At 57.8% G+C, this 17998-nt stretch overlaps 3 protein-coding genes, 1 long non-coding RNA gene and 4 other non-coding genes across 9 annotated transcripts; 1 reads left to right on the top strand and 7 right to left on the bottom strand.

Annotated features, from left to right (window-relative positions):
- The first annotated feature begins 987 nt into the window (after positions 1-987).
- On the top strand, positions 988-7588 carry TAF12 (TATA-box binding protein associated factor 12). The gene is made up of 6 exons (XM_075115103.1): positions 988-1245; positions 3115-3366; positions 4541-4618; positions 4921-5035; positions 6033-6121; positions 7122-7588. Exons 1-6 carry the CDS (start codon positions 1177-1179, stop codon positions 7155-7157), a joined length of 639 nt encoding a protein of 212 aa, XP_074971204.1. The 5' UTR covers positions 988-1176; the 3' UTR covers positions 7158-7588.
- LOC142066956 (ras-related protein Rab-39A-like) lies at positions 7575-10091 on the bottom strand. Its single transcript, XM_075115104.1, has 2 exons — positions 9861-10091; positions 7575-9215 (listed from the first exon to the last, which is right to left on the bottom strand). Exons 1-2 carry the CDS (start codon positions 10073-10075, stop codon positions 8783-8785), a joined length of 648 nt encoding a protein of 215 aa, XP_074971205.1. The 5' UTR covers positions 10076-10091; the 3' UTR covers positions 7575-8782.
- A 371-nt stretch (positions 10092-10462) lies between these two features.
- LOC142066712 (ras-related protein Rab-42-like) lies at positions 10463-12827 on the bottom strand. Its single transcript, XM_075114537.1, has 2 exons — positions 11828-12827; positions 10463-11073 (listed from the first exon to the last, which is right to left on the bottom strand). Exons 1-2 carry the CDS (start codon positions 12076-12078, stop codon positions 10659-10661), a joined length of 666 nt encoding a protein of 221 aa, XP_074970638.1. The 5' UTR covers positions 12079-12827; the 3' UTR covers positions 10463-10658.
- Positions 12828-13142: 315 nt separating this feature from the next.
- LOC142066692 (uncharacterized) lies at positions 13143-15873 on the bottom strand. Of its 2 annotated transcripts, none has more exons than XR_012663764.1 (5): positions 15642-15873; positions 15155-15232; positions 14389-14447; positions 13902-14015; positions 13143-13452 (listed from the first exon to the last, which is right to left on the bottom strand). It is a non-coding gene; the product is annotated as an uncharacterized LOC142066692 (long non-coding RNA). The 2 variants fall into 2 exon arrangements; XR_012663763.1 differs by having other exon boundaries at positions 15155-15229.
- Positions 13587-13657, bottom strand: LOC142066989 (small nucleolar RNA SNORD99). The gene has a single exon (XR_012663859.1). It is a non-coding gene; the product is annotated as a small nucleolar RNA SNORD99 (small nucleolar RNA).
- Positions 14223-14357, bottom strand: LOC142066983 (small nucleolar RNA SNORA61). Its single transcript, XR_012663853.1, has one exon. It is a non-coding gene; the product is annotated as a small nucleolar RNA SNORA61 (small nucleolar RNA).
- Positions 14576-14706, bottom strand: LOC142066982 (small nucleolar RNA SNORA44). Its single transcript, XR_012663852.1, has one exon. It is a non-coding gene; the product is annotated as a small nucleolar RNA SNORA44 (small nucleolar RNA).
- Positions 15440-15584, bottom strand: LOC142066981 (small nucleolar RNA SNORA16B/SNORA16A family). The gene has a single exon (XR_012663851.1). It is a non-coding gene; the product is annotated as a small nucleolar RNA SNORA16B/SNORA16A family (small nucleolar RNA).
- Positions 15874-17998: the final 2125 nt, after the last annotated feature.

Raw genomic sequence — 17998 nt, 5'->3', positions numbered from 1 at the left:
CGGCCGTGTGGGGGGTCCCGGGGCGAGGAGGGGCGTCCCGCAGGCCGGGCGGTGCCGGTGCCCTTGACTCCTCGCCGGGCTTCGGCCCCGCTCCGGGCAGCCGGCGGGGGCGTCGTGGCACGGGGAGGCGTCGCTCGGTCCCGTCACGCCGCTGCCCGCCGGCGGTCGCGGGGGCCGGTGACCGCTTTGAGCTGTTGGCGGGGAGGGTGGTGGAAGGAAGGCTCCCTGAAGGGTGCCCGCGGGGGTGTCCCCTCACGGGATGGGGCTGTCCCCTCCGGGACGCCGGTGTCGGTGCCGCAGGGGTAACGCGCGGAGCTGGGAGCCGGAGGAGGGAGGTTGGATTTACCTTCGGCATCAAACATCCCCATCGAGGGGGGAAAAAGGGCTTTTTTTAATCCCGTCCGTTTCAGTTACTTTCCCTAACGGGTATGGGTCTGTGGCAGGTGCCTCTTCCAGCCGCGTATGAGAGGGGTTTGTCTCACGTTTGTAATAACCAACACAAAACCCAGCAACTTTTCTACAACAGTTTTTCAACCGTTTTCTCTATTCACAATAAAGAGACACCCGGACCAGATGGTCCTTTGCAAAACTATTTAAATAGTGGTGAAAAATCATTGCATCTTAATGGAAGAGGGACCCCCCGAGCACTCCAGGGAATGCACCAAAGGTTTGTTTGGCTTTAATGCAGACTTTAAGGACAGCCGTAACCCCGCGCTGTCCTCGCTAATGAGTTACAGCGGGTTGGCAGTGCTAACTGAGGCTGCCAGACCTATTCCTGCCGTGGAGGGAGGCTGCTGTTGCAGAGCTCCGGCCTCGCCTGCACGTCACTGCTGGCAGCCGATACCGACATCCTCTGTCTTCTGGTGGAAAAATGAAATTTGGCCAAACTTCTGCTCCTGCTTCAGGATCCTGGGGGATGCCTCGTCCTCCGCAGCGGCGCGCGCTCGCGTACTGCTCACCGATGTGTCGTGTCTTCCAATAGATAAACCCTCTCGCGCCGTAGTAAGGACACCGCGTGCCCTCTCGCGTGAAGCTGTTTTCTATCGCGATCTGACGATAGAATGGGTGATACGAAAAATATCTGGTGTTCCTGTAGGAGTGGGAATTGTATGGAAGAGAGGAGGAAGCGAGAGTAGGTTAACGCTGACTGCTGACGTACTGGGAAGGCTTTGGAAAATGGCCTCTCCGTTCGCTGGCCCCACAGCGGTTGCTGATGTAATTAAAGATCTAGACACTCAGATAGCTGTAAGTAAAGCGCTGGGGCTTGGCATGGGGCCGGCATGCGGGATTTGTCCTGGGAATCTGCTCATCCGTTAGTTTGGCGTTTGGTGATCTTAATGGCACGCAAAGGGTGCGATAAGATCTGCAAATAAATGAACAAAACGGTTTTGTGCTAGTAAAGCGCGTTCTGCCTGAGGATTTCTGAGATTTCTTCCCTGCATGGCGGGTAAGAATTCCTGCTTTGTGGATTTGTAAACCGAGGCATGGGACTGAGCAGCCTGAGATCAGCCTAAGCTAAAGCCGTGACTAGCCCACTGAAGTCCCTCCTGATCTTGTGCTGAGCTCCTCGTCCAGAAGTGCCATCTGAGGGCTTTTCTTGTGAGGATGTAATGCTTTTCTGTCACTAATTAGTTAAAATTGAGCTAGGAATTTGCTGAGGGCACCACAGAAATGTGTCTTGGGTATAAATTCTCTGAAAACAGCTCCGTGTCTGTAGGTGCGGCAGTGCATGAGCGTGCCTTGGACTGAAGCACTAACGCAGCCGCTTCTAAGTTCTGTGTGATTTCTGTTTTGTGTTTTGGTATGAATTAATCCAAACTAACAAAGCTTGCTCTGATGAGGGGTGAATGTCTGTTTGTAGCTCAGGTAGCAAACGCTCCGTTCGTCACTTTGTATGTGAATGTGATGCAAGGCTTTTTAAACAAACTCCTCTTCTCTCGTAAGTTCACCCTGAAACGCATGTGCTTCTTGGAAAAGGTGTCTGCTCTCAGAGGCTGCTTCTCACCCGGCTCCGGGTCCAACAGCAGCTGCTGCGTGAGGGGCTTTTACACCAAACTGTTCATTAAATGCTCACTTCACCTGACAGACCGGTCACTGCTCCCCACGCCGCTTGTGGGGGTGGAAGGCCCAGGGTTTGGACGAGTTTCCTTTCACGGAGCAGTGAGGACAGAGCAGAGCTTTGCTGAGCCTGGATTTTAGAGCCTTTGAGCCTGAAATATAGTAGTTGCCAGTCAGCCCGTGTGTTAGCTCGGTGGCCAATTACCTGAATAACTTCAGGCATCAAAGGGTGAACCTGGAAAATCTGAGTAACCAGTTCAGGTGCTGCAACCCACTTCTGGTTCCCTGATAAAAACTCAGTAAATCTGACTTAATTTACTGCAGCTGTTGGTTGCCCAGTGTGGGAAGAACAAATCGAAGGTGTGGGTGCGCACGTGTGTTTCTCTGTCACGTTACCTCCGAGTTACCTTGTGCTCTCAGAACCCAAAAACGAACACTTTGTTGTCAAGCCCGCATCAAGAGATGGCTGCAGGTCAGGCTTGGAGTGCGGTGTTGCCAAAAATGAGACCTCCACCCTGCGGCAGACACCCAAGGGAGCTTGAACCCTGTCGTCTTCTCAGGCCCATGGAGCGTGAGCATCGAAGGTCAAAGACTCTAACGCTGCACGTGCCGTTCCCCTGCGTTGCTGCTGTGGGAGCAAGCCGTGTCCTTTAGTTAAATCTTCTTTGCGTGGTCTCTTCCTCAAAGCTGTTTGTGGTCCAAGTGAAATGCGTTCAGAAGGGCCCTGACTGTAGGGTGAGGGGTGGACACGTGCCTGTGGGACTTGGCCCGAGGAATGAGGAGGAGGGTCAGTGCCACCACAGAGCTGCTGCCTCTTGGCTCTGCGCTGCGTGCAGGCGCTGTGCTTCTCGTGGCAAACTTCATATTCCATACACCAGGGAATGTTTTCTCTTCTTCTAAACGTTGCTCCTCCCTTCTTGCTGCACCCAGACAGACCTGATCTTTGATAAACCTCTGGGCCCCGTCAGGACGCTGCGGTTTACCCTGGTCAAAGATGCGATCACCTGCAGAATTACTTCTCTCTTTGCTAACTGTGGCTTTCATTTCCTTTTCCAGTTGATTGGTTTGGGTCCCCACAACGCCAAGAAACAGCAGGACCTAGATAAGCTTTATGATCTAAAAGCTAAAGCCCAACAGATTATGAACCAGTTTGGCCCTTCTACCTTGATCAACCTCTCCAACTTCTCCTCGATAAAGCCAGAACCAGCCAGCACTCCCCCACAGAGCTCCATGGCCAACAGCACCACCGTGGCAAAGATGCCGGGGACGCCCAGCGGAGGAGGACGGCTCAGTCCTGAAAGCAACCAGGTAATTTCATCCCTGACTTTAGGAGGAGATGCTCAGACCTGCCTGTGGCCGAATTCCTCTCCTTCCTCAAACTACTGGCAAATGCTTTATGTCTATTAAAGTATCAGTTATGGAGTGAGCAAACATCTTCACGTATATCTTCCCTCCCAGGCACTTTCAGGCTGGATGGGGTGTGGACACTGTGGGTGTAGAGACTTTTTCAGTCTCAGGAAAATATATATTGGGGCTGCGATTGGGAAATTCTTTTAAAGTGTGGTTTAGATAGGAGAAATAGAAGTGCGGGTTTGTAGGCTCCGTCTCACTGGGGCGGTATGAGGGGCGGCATCGCTGGCACGAACTACTGGCTTGCCTGTTTGCTTGTTGCGTTGTGGAGTCTTGGACGTGTGTAAGATAAGCTGCCGCCCAGCAAGCGCCCCAGGAGCACACCCTGATCTCTCTGTGGGCTTCGCTGGCACCGTGACCCCTCTGGGAAGTGCACTTGTCCCCCGACACAAACACACGCGCAGCAGTTCCGCCGTCGGTGTCAGGGAACCAGGAAGGGCAGGAACTTCCCGTGTGTGTCTGGTTCATCTGACCAGGCTGACAGATCGGTGGTGGTAACTGTCATCTGTATCCTGTGAGACTAAGTGTCCTGCGGTTGTTGGGCAGCAGTAAAATTTCTGCTTCCAGCCGTGCCTGGGCTGAGAAGGTGCTGCCTTCTGCCCTAGAATAACCCAGCATTCACATATCTCTCTTTGCCATTTGAAACACTAAAGCTGGTAAGCACTAGAGCTGTGGAAATACTTCCTTTGTGCCCTGAGCACTAATTTAGCTACTGATACATTGCTTGCACTCGCTGTCTGCCTCTTAAGACCTCTAGTTTTGCCTTTGTCCTCTCTTGGCAGCAGCCTTGCTTCAGCCAGCAGCATTTTAGTGCCGCTTTAGTGCAGGAGACTTATTTATCACGGCCTGCTGCATTCTGCTTTCTGTTCAGAGCAACCGCTGGTGCTTGAAAATGACTCCTTACCACCTGATATTTCTCATCTACGCCATTCCTGAACTGATACGCTGTGTCAACACGTGTGGCTGGGGCCTCGGGGGTGGCAGGGGAGGAGGTCTTTTGTGGCTGTGCTGCGTGAGCAGCTGCTTTGCTAAAGCAGGGCAGTAAATCGTTCCACTTCTCCCACACGCTCAGGTTTTAACCAAGAAGAAATTGCAGGACCTGGTGCGTGAGGTGGATCCAAACGAGCAGCTGGATGAAGATGTGGAGGAAGTAGGTACCGACCCGTGGCAGGGGCTGCAGAAGGAGCTAATCTGGGATTTTTCGCGGATCGGTGGCCCTTTGTCCAAGGCAGGGAGGGTTGGTTCATTTTACACTGCCCTATTCTCATGTTCGCTGCAGCCTTCAGCCACCCGCGTCTGTTTCTGCGTCCCAGCGCCAACAAGGGTTTTACAACAGCAATTTTAGCAACCGCCTTTGAAACTCCTGCTTCTGCGGGTTAATTTTCACGCTTTCTGCGTTGTTTGAGCTGCTCAGTACTGATAAGTCTGGTTGTTGTCCTTGTTGTGCCACAGATGCTGTTGCAGATCGCTGACGATTTCATAGAGAGCGTGGTGACGGCTGCCTGCCAGCTTGCACGGCATCGCAAGTCAAACACCCTGGAAGTGAAAGATGTCCAGTTGCATCTTGGTGAGTCAGCTTTTCTTCCCCCCTCAGCTGAGAGCTGGACGCACACCCTGGGGTCAGGGCATGGCTGCAGGTGTCAGGGTGGAAACCTGTGAGTAGCTCTACAGGTTCATTGCTACTTAATAATGCCTTAATAATGGTAGAATCACAGAATGCCCTGAGCTGGGAGGGACCCACAAGGACCATCGAGCTCAGCTCCCGGCCCTGCCCAGGACACCCCAAATTCACACCGTGTCTCTGAGGGCCTTGGCCAAGTGCTTCTGGAATATCGCCAGGCTGGTGCCGTGATGCCTCCCTGGGGAGCCTGTGCCAGGGCTCCACCACCCTCGGGGGGAAGGACCTGTCCCTAATGCCCAGCCTAACCCTCCCCTGGCACATCTCCCTGCCATTCCCTCGGGGCCTGGCGTTGGTCACCAGAGAGCAGAGACCAGCCCTGCCCCTCCTCCTGCCCTCGGGAGGGAGCTGCCGAGCGCCACGAGGGCTGCCCTCGGCCTCCTCTGCTCCAGCTGAACAAACCCAGGGACTCCAGCCGCTCCTCATACGGTTTCCCCTCTAAACCCTTCCCCAACTCCGTGGCCCTTCTCTGGACACTCTCCAGTACCTTTATACCCTCAATGTCCTGCGGCGCCCAACCCTGCCCACAGCGCTCGGGGTGAGGCTGCCCCAGCGCGGGGCAGAGCAGGACAATCCCCCCCGTCGCCCGGCTAATCAGGATGAATGGGGTGTCTGCCCCTCACCTTCCCCTCTCCAAATTTTGCAGTTATGCAATTTCTCGCTGCCCATCAGCCCATGTGGGAAGGTGCCTAGCACAGGGACTGTGTCTTTACCATGTTTAATGCCGTGCAGCCCTCCACGACTCTGCTTTTGTGAAGCTTTTATAGCTGGTATGTGGGTCGCCGGCAGGCCTCTAGCACCGGCTCCAGGCGGGCGTGCTGCCGGTGTGTGTGAGACGACGTGGGCGGTTGGAGTGGAGCGTGCTGACCTGCGCTCTCTCTTCCAGAGCGTCAGTGGAACATGTGGATCCCGGGCTTTGGTTCTGAAGAAATCAGGCCCTACAAAAAAGCCTGCACTACAGAAGCTCACAAACAGGTAAGGAGCCCTCAGCAACACCGAGAGTCGCGTGGTAGAAGCCTGATGTGGGGAGGGTGGTTTTTTGGACTCCTGGCAAGATGTGAACTTGTAGCTTCTTTTGGACTTGAAATAGCTTCTGGAGTCTCTGCACCTGTTGGTGCAGAGAGCATTGAGGCTCCTCTGCGGTGCCGCAGTCTGGCTGCCCCCTAAGAGAAGCAGCACTACTTGCTGTCTGAAGGGCAACACAGCTTGGAAGGGTTAAAAAAAACCAGCTGAGAGCTGCCCCCTTGCAGACTGTGTGCTCTGATTTTGCACAGAAGGGACAGAAAATGCACTGCTAACTCCTCTGGTTCAGGAGAAAACCCACAGCCGGGTTTGGGGGATCAAATGCTGGCGCAGCCCCTTGAACTGCTCCAGGAGTCTGGATGTTCCCGGCGATCTGTGGGGCTCCCACAGGCTGTGGCTCGAGTTCCTGGGGCCATTTTACATCTGCCTGGGAAGGCAGCAGAGAGCACACTGCTGTCCTGGGATTTCAGCTTTAGATTGAAGCCGAGGGGTTTTTCCCCCCTTAATTTTGCTTTAACTGAACTAGGCAGCACGTTGTAGGTGTACGGTCAGAGCCAGGGAAGGAGCTGCCCTGCAGGAGCCGTTGCAGTTCGTGGGTGATGAGCTCCCCTCCTGAAGCTTCCGCAGCAGCTGCTGGGCAGAGGGAGAGGAGGCCTTGAAGCGGGGTTTGATCCCTGAGCGTGCTGTTTCATCCCACTGCCCCTCACTAGCGTCAGTGTTTTACTTGCCAGCCCCAGCCACCGAGGAGAGGAGCACAGACGCTTTCTTTTCCTCTGGCTGCAGCTTGGGACCACATTAAGATTCAAACAGACGTGAAAGACCTGTGTGGAAACAAGTCAGACAGTGTCCTGAGACAACCCGAAATACCTTGTTCCTGCAGGGCTACAGGCTGTTTTGCAGTAACCTTGCCTGAGACGCTTGGCTTCCCACATTGTTCTCTTTCTTGTTACAGAGAATGGCACTGATTCGCAAAACCACCAAGAAATAGCCCCTGGGAAGAGCCGGGAGAAGACGTCAGTACATTTTGGGATATCTGCCTCTCCACTGAAGCCGCCACGATGCCATCCATGGGATATTTTTTTTAATGCTTTACAGAGAAGCATATATTTTTTATTAACGGTGCAGCAATATCTTGACTTTATGAGGAGACCTGCCAAAAACATTCTATGCCCCCTTCCTCATTCGCCCTAAGAGTGCGACATATCTCAAAACAGAGACTTTTATTTGTGACTTGAAAGTGGTTTATCGTATAAGTGATTATCCAAGGGACAGAGCATCTGATCTTGCGTGGGACAGTATTAGAAGCATCTGTAGAGGTTTTTGTTTCTTCCTTCCTGCCCCAGTACTTTGTAATGTCAGTGTTTATATAAATACTTGCATTTGTTTTACATGAATAAAGAAATTATTAATCTAAAACCACGGCACGGTCTTGTGCTCTTCAAACAGCATGCGGAGGGATTGCGAGTGAAACGGGCAGCCCCCGTTCTGGTGTGACGTCTCCTGCCCTGGGGTTTAAAGTGAGTGGAAGGATTTGGCTGGCCTCTGCCACGCTGACAGGGCTCGGTGGGCGCCTTCCCCCTCTACATCCAGCCCAGAGTGAGTAGTTTGGCCTTGGCTTGGATGTTTGGACCATTAGGAGTGGGACTTGGTGACTGCAGACAAGAAATCAAGGCAATCCTGGTTCTCTCCTTGCCTGGGACATAAAGAAAGGCCCTGTGCTTCTGCCTGCTCTGCTCAGTCTTCATCGGAGAAGCTGCAGGTGCCATTTGTTGTGAAGAGGGAGCCGGCAGCTCTGCAAACCCCCCACAACAGGGAGGCTCCTCCGCACCCGCGGGCAGGAGTGGGGCCGTCTTCCCTGCCTGGCTTGCTGCTGGCACCCTCGGCCTCCTGGTGCCTAGAGGGGAAACCGCCTTTGCTGAAGTAATTCAGGAACTGGTACGGGCTCTCTCTCCTCCTCTCATCTCGGTGCTGGCCGATGAGCCCGGGGAGTGCAATAAACGCAGGCAGCCTCCCAGGCAAGGCCAGTCTGACGGGTGCTCAGGGCCAAGGGAAGCCGTTCCTGCACCACAGCCGTGCTCAGCTGCTGCCAGGGGGGATGCGGAGCTGCTCAGCGGCTGCTCCAGCTCGGGGTACCCGGGAGGAGCTGCTGTTTGACCGAGGCTGCCTCGCCCTCCCGAGCAGGGGGAGGCCAGCTCTGAGAGAACGGGCCGGGGAGTAAAAGGGGTTTCAGGTCAGCACTGCTCTGACGTGGGACCTGGGGGCCGGGAGGACCTGCGGTTCCTCTCTGCAGGAGGGGGACAGCCCTGTAGAAAGGGGGTTGGAGAGGGAATAGAGGAACGGGGGTGACACTGGCTCTCTGCAGACCACGGCCCCATCCTGCCTGGGGACTTCACCCTTCCCATGGGCAGCCTTGGTGCGAGCTGCTTCCCCATCCCCAGGAAAGCGTGGGCAGGCAGAGAGGTGAACAGGGGGTGTTTAATGCGTCCTTGCAGTTGCTCTCCACCCCTGCCCGCACCCCGCCTGCTCCATCCCTGCCTCACCTCCCGTGCAGCACGGTGGGCAGAGCCCAGCATGTCCCAGCGCTGCTGGGGCAGGCTACCAGTGTCCCCAGCTCTAGCACGAGCATCTCTTCCGCTTCTCTTCCTTCTCCGGTGCCCGAGCCTTGAGCGGTGCTGGCAGTGGGACGCTGCTCTTCACCCCATCCCACGCCTCGGTGGGAGCCAGCTGCCCCGTCTGCAGTGCCTGGTAGATGGCCAGCGTCAGCATCTGGAAAGCCTGGACCACGTTGCTGGCGTCCTTTGCCGACGTCTCGATGTACTGCATCCCCAGCGAGGCTGCCAGCTTCTCTGCCTCCTTCCTGCCCACCCGCCGCTGCCCTGCCAGGTCACTCTTGTGCCCCACCAGCAAGAAGACGATGCGGAAGGGCTGGACCGTGTCCATCACCTCCCGGTGCCACTGCCGGATGCTCTCGAAGGACGTGCGGTTGGTGAGGTCGAAGAGCAGCATCCCCCCAGCTGAGTTGCGGTAATAGGAGCGAGTCACAGACCTGGAGCACCAAGAGAAATGGGGTGAGCTGCCCCCGGGTTCCCCTGCACTGCCTGGGGCAGCATCTCCCCCGCCTGCAGAGCAGCCCCAGCCACGTCTTGCCCCCTGCAGCTGGCACAGTGCTCCCAAGCCACCATAAGGGTGAGGAGAATCATCCCTTTTGCTGTACCAGCAAGGGGTCCAGGCAGCTCTGTCCCTGCTCAGCCACCAAAGCTCGTCCGTCCCCTGCAACCACAGCCCCTGAGCTCGCCCGTGCCCTGCCATTCTCCCGTCCCCAGCAGCCACGTTCCCCCAAGCTCCCGGGAAGCTGCTTTACCCAGCTCCCAGCAGGCTCCCAGTCTCTTGCCCCAGCCCTCTGCAGCTGGTGGGGCAGAGGGGTGCTTGGGGGTGGCCCACAACCCCTTTGGAGCTGGGGCCAGGGCTTTACAAGGCAACACCAAGGCCCCCTTTCCCTCGGGAATGACCTTGGCTTTGGCTCACCTGGGCCACTGCAGCCTGCCCGGTGCTGCACAGCGTGGTTCCTCACCCATGGGGCTCCCCACAGCAAGAGGACCACAACAGCCCACCAGCACCCCCAAACCCAGGGGGACGCCTCACCCCCAGGACCTCCCCAGCTCCTTCACCCCATGGCCGGACCCGGACCCACCTGAACCGCTCCTGCCCGGCCGTATCCCAGAACTGCAGCTTCACCCGCAGCCCCGGCTCCAGCTCCACAAACTGGACGTAAAAATCCACCCCCACCGTCTGGTTGACGGCGTCCAGGAAGACGCCCTCGGTGTAACGCCGCAGCAGCGAGGACTTTCCCACCGTCGAGTCCCCAAGCATGATCACCCGGAACTGGTACTGCCACCGCGGCTCCATCGGCACCTCCGCCGTCTGCTGGGACCCGCCGCCCCCGCGCCGGGCGCATGTACAGGCAGGCAGACAGCGCCGGGCGCCTCCGCTCCTCCACCCAGGAGGCGTTCCCGCCCCACCAAGGGTGCTGGGTGGCCTCTTTGGAGCAGCTTTGCTCCCTTTATCTTAGATCCATCCGGCTGGAAGCACTCGGGAGGGTGCCTGGTCCCATTTTCCCACGGGATGGCCCTGGGACATGAGGCCCATCAAGTGACATGGCCATGTGCAGCTGTGGGGTGGGCGTGTTACCCCACCAATGACCCCCCTGCCAAAGCAGAGCACCCCCCATGTCATGGATTGAGCATGGCAGCAGGTCCCTGTCAGGGGTCCGGCACTCAGCACAGCCTTCATTTAGTGCAGAAAAGCCTCAAGTTTATTAAAAACAGTCCTGTGGGGAGTATTATTTTTTCAGACATCCCCAAATTAAGGCTTGAAATTAACCCAAGCCAGGGTGGGGACGCAGCCCCGCACATCGCCCAAGGGCAGGGGGCTCCAGGGTGGAGCGAGAAGCATCCCCAAGGTGGAGGGTCCCATGTCCCCTCTGTCCCTGTTAGCACTGGCAGCGCTCCTGGGGCTCCCCCCGCACCGGAGGCCGGGGTCGGCTCTGGCTGGGGATGAGCCTTACGCCGCTGCAGCCCCAGTGGGGGGCGAGGGCCCCCCGCCCCAGCGCCCGCTGGATGCTCCCCGCCAGTGTCTGGAAAACCAGCTCCACATTGAGGTTGTTGCGGGCCGAGGTCTCCACGAAGGCCATGCCCAGGGAGGCGGCCAGGTGCCCGGCCTCCTCTGCTGACACGGCTCGCTCGGCCACCAGGTCACACTTGTGTCCCACCAGGACGAAGGCGGGGGGCTGCTCCCCGGCGGCTTCGTGGTACCACTCGGGGACGTGCTCGAAGGACGCGCGGTTGGTGAGGTCGAACACCAGCAGCACCCCTGCTGCGCTCCGGTAGAAGGACCTGGTGATGGACCTGGGCACAGTGGGGGGGCGGTTTCTGGGGGGGTGCCACAGCACCCACCAGCTCCTGCACCCACTTCCCTGGGATGGAGCGTGGGGGGATTTTTGGGTCCCAGCTCGGGAGCGGGAAGGGGAGACCTGCCTGGACCATCTGTACCCCAACTTTCTGTTCAGCACCCCCCTAAGACTGAGGGGCTCTAGAGGACACCTGAGGGGTTTCAGAGGGGCTATGGGGTCCCTCCATCCTGCCCCCTCTCCCAGCCCGGGGTGCAGCAGGGATGGGGCAGCACCCATGGGTGGGTGCTGACGGAGCTGAGCACTGGGCAGGAACAGGGCACCCCCACGCCAACCTTGGGGCCCCTAAAAGTCTCACAAGGATGGGGGCAGCTGCTCCAGCCACAGCACCCCACTCCTCAGCCCATTGCACCCCATTTGAGCCTCTTTCACGCTCCCAGGAGCTCCCGGCTCCAGCCTGATGCAATCAGGGAGGAAATCACCCAGCCCCAGCCCACCAGCACCCTGGGACCAGCACCCCAGCACCAGCACCCAGCCCTGATCCCTTGGCTGCCCCCCAAAAACAGTTCCAGCTTTGCTGCAAGCTCAGCACAAGGCTTCAACTGCCCCTATAGCGTCACTGTCCCAGCAAGCCATCGCCGCCTGTCCTCGCACGCCCGGTCGGGGACTTTACACCCACCCAGGAGTGGGGTGGATGAGTCAGCTGGGTGCTGGGGTCCCGCATGGGGGCTGTGTCCCCGTCCCCACCTCACCTGAACCTCTCCTGGCCGGCCGTGTCCCAGAGCTGCAGCTTGGCCCTGCCGGCGGGCGGCAGCGGGACGGTGCGGCTGTAAAACTCCACGCCAATGGTGGGGCAGGGGGTGGCCGCGCCCCCGGCCGGACCCTCCGCGAAGCAGCGCAGCAGCGATGACTTCCCCACGGCCGCGTCCCCCAGCACGATGACACGGAACTGGTAATATCCCCCGGGGTCGGGGTCCTGGAGGGGGCCCGTCACCGTCCCCATGCCGGCGGCCGTGCCCAGCGAGGCCAGATTCACCGGCCCCGGCCAGGCTTTGCTGCGCTGCGGGGCCAGGGCCGGGTCCCCACCCTTGTCCCCACCCCGCAGCGCCTTCCCTGGGGACGGGGACGGCTCTGGCCGGACAAACAAACCGTCCTGGGGAGGAGTGAGAAGCCGCCGGGGCCGTCCTCGTCCTCCCGGGGACGCTGCGTTTGGCGTCGTCACATACCAGCCGTGTCCCGCTGCCTGGTTTCGGTGACAAAGACGGGGACAGCCGGGCTCCGGGCGTGCGAAGGCGCGGCCGCGGAGGGCCCGCGGCCCCCGAGGAAGGCAAAATCCTGCGAGAGCTGTGAGGGACGAGCTCTGTGGGAGAGGGGCGCTGGAGTGGCCACGGGGAGAAGCGAAGAGGGGTCAGAGGCACCGACCCCTCGTGCTCCGGACAAAGGTGCTCCCCGCACACAGCCCGCGTCCCCCCCAGCGGCGCGGGGACTTCGCCACGGCCCTGCCCCTCGCAGGGCTGTGCAGAGGAGGAACAGACGTGCTCCAACAGCTCCGGCGCTGTTTTCAACCCCAACTTGTTCTCCAAAGTGAAAACACGGATGACTGGAGTCACCAGGGCACCCAGCAGAGGATGGCGGCGGCATCGTAAGGCGCTGCTTTGCCCCCGGCCGGAGCTTCTCCGCGCACCTCCGTGGCTTCCCACGCAGCTTCCCAGCGCTCCCGGGGACCCAGGGCTGCGGAGGGGAAGCTCTGGCGCCAGCTCCAGGAACACCACCTCCTGCCGAGCACAGGGCCTCCCGCACGCCGTATCTCAGCGCCAGGAGCAGCACTAGCTTGCGCAGGAAAAAACCAAACAGCCGGACACACCCATTTCCAGAGGGAAAAGGTACATCCAGGAGCACATCCCAGGCCCGCAGCAGCGCCCTGGAGATCCAGCCCCCGGGAGAACCTCACCCCAAAGGGTCGGTAACCTCCGGTGGAAGAGGCTGCTCCTATCTCAGCACCCGGCGGGGGCAGCCAGGCATCACCCACAACCAACACACCCAAACACGAGCACAGGAGACGCCACAAGAGGTTCACGTGATTGTGTTTATTCGCCCTCAAAATATTTTACATCCAGACCCTCCACCAAAGCTGTCCTCTCCTGAGGAAGCTCCATGGAAAGGACCATCCTTCCACGCTGAGTCTTTTAATAGGGACCTTGAGCAGCAGCACCCAGAGCCAAACAAGTTCCCTCCCGCCGTGGTGCGGGTGAGGAGCACAGGAGCAGCTGTTCCCACCTGAGGGAGCTCACGGCTTAGGGGGGAGCTGGGATCTGACCGTGCAGGGCTCCCGCCTGCCGAGGAGAGGCTCATCTCAGCTCCACGCTCTACTTAAGACCTGAAGAGGGGATAAAAATAATCCAGCCTGAATGAAGCGCAGTTTGACTCGGCATTGCTTCACATTTCGCCCGCGTTAAGGACCTCCCGAGCATTCCCTCTCCCCGCGGCACGCGGCCGTTTCAGCTGGTCCGTGCCTGGCCTCAGCCCCATATCCGCAGGACTCATCCAACAGTCTCCCAAGGAAGGAGTCATCACAGACCAGGCTGCGCTCAGAGGGCTGGTGCGGCGCGACGCGTCTCACTGACACCCTGCCCTACAGCTAACAGCCCTCCCAATTAAAAACCTCACTAATGAGGTCGATCATTGCCACCCGCAAGGCCCAGGTTAAGGACTGGCCACTTCCAGCACAGGCACAGCCGGCTTGAAGTGTCCTTTGTCCTCTAGGACTGGTGAGACCCCGCTCGTGAAACACCAAGCACTCAGCAGTTTCCCAGGAAGGCCACTCACGTGCTCTGCGTCGCAGCTTCCCTGCGATTCAGGCCCTAGGGGAAGCAAGCCACATCCCGTCACCGGGGCCACGGGCTCGTAAGCTCTCGGCCTTTCCCACTAAGTGAGTAATTCCTGGAAAAAACAGAGCCACAGGTAAGCATCTGAAGTCAATGGGCTGCTGTACGCTGGGAATCAGTGCATCACATCCATCCCCAAGCAAAACCCAGCCCACAAACCTTCACGGCACCTCTGCCCTCCACGCCCAGCACTGATCCCTTCGCCTGACCGGGGGGGTGATGCTGCCACCCCAGGCCTCCCAAAGCAGCAAGGCCAGCACAGACTGTCTCCAAACTGGCCCCTCTCAGAGCAGGACAGCAGCAGCAAAGAGGCTGAGACCAGATTGAATTTTATTTTTCCTCCTTTTTCGACCACGAGATCGGTATTCAGATCTGATGGGAAAGGGATCTGGAGGGGTCAGAGCTCAGACGAGGGCGTGCATGCTCACCTCGGGCCGATCCGGCGGGCAGGCTATCTGCTGAGCACGCTCCCAGACATCAGGCTGCCCTGGAAGAGATCGCAAACACCCCCCACAGCGTCAGCAGTGGGCTGTGGACTCGAGAGCATGCGTCGCTGACCCACCCCACCCAAACACCACCAGCACCTTACAAGAAGAAACACCCTAATTCCTGAAAATATATAGGAGGGGCGAGTGACAGCAACAGGCAAAAGAGGCCCAGCAGTCAAAGACCTTCCCGTTGCTCTTGCATGTTGTTGGAGACCTGTAGCTATTTCACGGAGCCACAGCTCTTGGATAAACATGCAGAGTCACCACTGAGCTCGCCTGGCGATGTCTGTTCCAGCTTTGGAGCAGCAGATGGAGCGAAAGCAAGAGCCATCTACGGGCTTCAGATCAGATCTGATTCGCAGTTCTGCCACCAGCCAGGCCCAGTGATGCTGGGGAGTGAAAGTCCCTTTATCCCATCCACACATGATCTTGGCAGAGCAAGAAATAAGAGGATTCTGCAGTTCTTATCACTTAGGAGATACTTCCAACAGGACCTGACAGTGGGAAATCCTTGTCTGCAGGGCCTAATCCCAAGCACGAGCCCTGCAGAGGATCCACAGCGGCGGGAACAAGGACCACGCTGGCTGTATCTGCTAGCCCAGGGCCAGCAAACACTGCTGCTCGCTGCTCCGGCCAAGGGAGGCTGTGAAGGCAACCACGTTCCCAGCGTAAGGGGAGGCTCCAGAGCCTGAACTGCACATCTCACCTGCCCCATAGTGCCGAGCCGTGGTCACCAGCAGCCACCCTGCGCGCCGGGATCGCCTTCCGTGCCAGCATGCTGCTGCTGGGGAAAAGTACAGTCGTGAGCTTCAGGCAGATTCATAAGACACAAAAAAGTATCTTAAACCAACAGAAAACCCGCGGTACCCACCACCTCCCCCCTCTTCGTGCACCATAGAGACCCCAAGAACAGGAATTTGGGGTAGGCGCTTTCTTCCAGCGACTGCACCCCTCGGACAACCCCTCCCCTCGCAGCCAGCCCCCCCCAGGACCGTGTATTTTCCCGAAATGTTGCCGGGCAGTTACGGAGGCTCAAACTGCGCGGCGACCGTCGAGGAAAAGCCGTTCGCTCTTGGCTCCTTTTTGACTGCATCTGCCACACCGCCGAGACAGACGCAGCTTCGATAGGGCCGGGCAGGCCTGCAGGGCCCCGCAGCCCCCTCTCCATCCCGCCCGCTGCGGGAGTCACTCACCCACGGCGGTCCCGCCATCTTCCCCGCACGGCGGGCCCGGCCTGGCGGGGAGCGAGACCCTCCCCCAGCCCTTCACAGCGCCCCGAACCGCCGCCGCCCGGGAGCGGAGCCCTCGGAGCGATGATGTGGCTGCGCCGAGCGGCGGGAGAGCCCCGGGGGAGGGCGGATGGCGGCGGATTGTCCCCGGGCCGCAACACACTGCACCCAGCCCCAGACGCCATCACACAGAGAGGCGGAAATCGCCCCGCGATGTCCTTTTATAGGGCAGCAGCGCGGGCGCTGATTGGCTGCTGTGGCCGGGCCCTCCCGCAGGGGCTTCTGGGAGTTGTAGTTCGGACCGCCTAGAGCCCCCCATTCCTCCATGTCACCCCGCGCCACCCCACTCCCCAGAGGATAAACGTGCCCCCCTCCTCCGACAGCAGCAGGGAGGGCAGGGGAAATCCCATCCCCCCTACCCTGGGGGTGAGCTGTGCTCCCCCACCCCACCTAAATGAACCTCCAGTCTGCCTGGCACAAAGATAATTTCTCCCTCCTCCCCCCCGCAAGGTGCGTCAGGGGGCTCCTCTTCCAAAAGGGGAACGCAGCAGCCACGTTTTTATCTCCTCCTTCCTCCCTTTTGGAAGGTGGGTGGGGGGGAAAAACACCCTACCCTTGGGGAACAGAAGGAAAGTTTCTTGGAAATAAAAGTCTATCCGCTAAAACAATACCTGTCAGGTTCCTGGCTCTTAATCCATAATCAGTGGAAAGAATTGAAAATGAGAGCAGCTGCCAACTGGTTGGAAGGGGCCGCTGGAATTTCTGCAGGTACTGATGCTGGAGCCACTGTGAGAGATCAGGTTGAAAAGCCCGACTGCTTCCTGCCCCTGAGCCCTGGAAAAAGTGCAGAAAGGATGAGGGAGAGCATTAGTTAGTTTTTAATCTGTTCTGAGCAAAATTCACAGCTGAAAAACTTCACAGTGCTCAGGAATTGCTCTTTCAAGCTGGTAACTCCACTGCAAACATACCAGATTACCAACAAAATAAGCCTGGCACCCATTTAAAGCAGAAGTCAGTCTGGAAACGACCTCCAAACCTCGCGTGACCAAGCTTTTCTAAAAACAGCCCTTGTCAAAGCCGTCGGGACACGTTATGAGCAGCTGGTCCCGCCTGCACCTCCTCCATGGACCCTGCAGCTGCTCTGCTAGGTCACGAGGCATTGCCCGGGCAGCCCCGACTCTCCTTGGCACAGCGACTTGTGCAAAGCGAACCCAGAAATCTCCCTGTCAAATCCTCGGGCAGGACAGAAACTTGCTTGTTGTAGCAAAACTAACCCTCCACCAAAAATTCAGACAACCTTGGAAAACTTCAAGTGTTTGGGAAGAGAATCCTCCAAATGCTAACGGGGAGAATCCCCAAAGAGCAACGCCAAACCCCAACGGATGCTCAGTAAACCTCAGTCCATCACGAGAGATGGATGGAGAGATGATGGAGCAGAGAAAATCCTGCTGCACATCTGCGGTGCTCGACCGCAAGGTCAGCAAAGCCCAGAGGAAACCTCCCAGCATGGCTGGGAGCCTCCCATCAGTCTCTTCCGTAGCGCAGAACGGGGAGCAAACGCTGGAAGAGGCTGCAGTTCCCGCTGCCGGACAGGTGGGAGCAGACAACCCACAGGGAAGCGCTTCATGAAAATACAACAGTAAGGAAAAGCAAGTATGAACTAGTGATCCAGGCGGGTTGCTGTGCCTGCAGCTCCTCGGGGGTCCCGTGTGCTGAGGGGACAAGACAAACCCTGTCATACACAGCTCAGTCTACATTGCCTTAACTGCGTTATCTACCATCGCTTTGACCTGGAAGTTCTACAACAGAAGCAGTGTATCATCTGAGAAAAACAGAGTGTGTAACAAGCAGTACCCCCAGCCCCAGCCTGACTGCACTTGGTAAAACGATTTTGACTGGGAATAACTGGTAAGGAAGAAAAATGTAGTAACTTGAAAAAAAAAAAAAATTTTCTGAAAAAATGCTCTACCCTGCAAAAGGTAAAGCAAGCTTTGTCAGAGTGATGTTTTCTGAACTAGCTCTATCAGCTTCTAACGTAACTATTGCATTTAAAATTTCTACCCTATCCTGACACTGAATTAATTTCATGTCTAAGCAAATCCCAAGATAAATCCAAAAACTGGTGTATCCAGTATGCCTTACAAGATACGCTGGGAGATAGCAAGGCTTGAAGGTAAAAATTCCTCAGATCTTGTTTAGCAGAAGCTGGGGATTAGCAAGACAGCAATGAGAATGTGAGTACGCAGAGATCAGACATCTCTTGTTCCTCAAAAGGGATTCAGAGAAATACCTCAAGGGTGTTTGGTACTTCTTGGTGTGCT

This window comes from Phalacrocorax aristotelis, chromosome 20 (assembly GCF_949628215.1).
Source record: "Phalacrocorax aristotelis chromosome 20, bGulAri2.1, whole genome shotgun sequence".
NCBI lineage: Eukaryota > Metazoa > Chordata > Aves > Suliformes > Phalacrocoracidae > Phalacrocorax > Phalacrocorax aristotelis.
The sequence above is the reverse complement of the archived record's forward strand: the minus strand, read 5'-3'. Positions and strand labels throughout refer to the sequence as shown.

What these genes read in the sequence shown, in the direction of transcription:
- TAF12 (XM_075115103.1), top strand. Translation starts at nt 1,177, where the DNA reads ATGGCCTCTCCGTTCGCTGGCCCCACAGCGGTTGCTGATGTAATTAAA. An exon ending in TGGATGAAGATGTGGAGGAA is followed by an intron (nt 4,619 to 4,920) that starts GTAGGTACCGAC and finishes GTTGTGCCACAG; the next exon opens with ATGCTGTTGCAGATCGCTGA. An exon ending in AGATGTCCAGTTGCATCTTG is followed by an intron (nt 5,036 to 6,032) that starts GTGAGTCAGCTT and finishes TCTCTCTTCCAG; the next exon opens with AGCGTCAGTGGAACATGTGG.
- LOC142066956 (XM_075115104.1), bottom strand. Translation starts at nt 10,075, where the DNA reads ATGGAGCCGCGGTGGCAGTACCAGTTCCGGGTGATCATGCTTGGGGAC. An exon ending in GCCGGGCAGGAGCGGTTCAG is followed by an intron (nt 9,216 to 9,860) that starts GTGGGTCCGGGT and finishes TTGGTGCTCCAG; the next exon opens with GTCTGTGACTCGCTCCTATT.
- LOC142066712 (XM_075114537.1), bottom strand. Translation starts at nt 12,078, where the DNA reads ATGGGGACGGTGACGGGCCCCCTCCAGGACCCCGACCCCGGGGGATAT. An exon ending in GCCGGCCAGGAGAGGTTCAG is followed by an intron (nt 11,074 to 11,827) that starts GTGAGGTGGGGA and finishes CACTGTGCCCAG; the next exon opens with GTCCATCACCAGGTCCTTCT.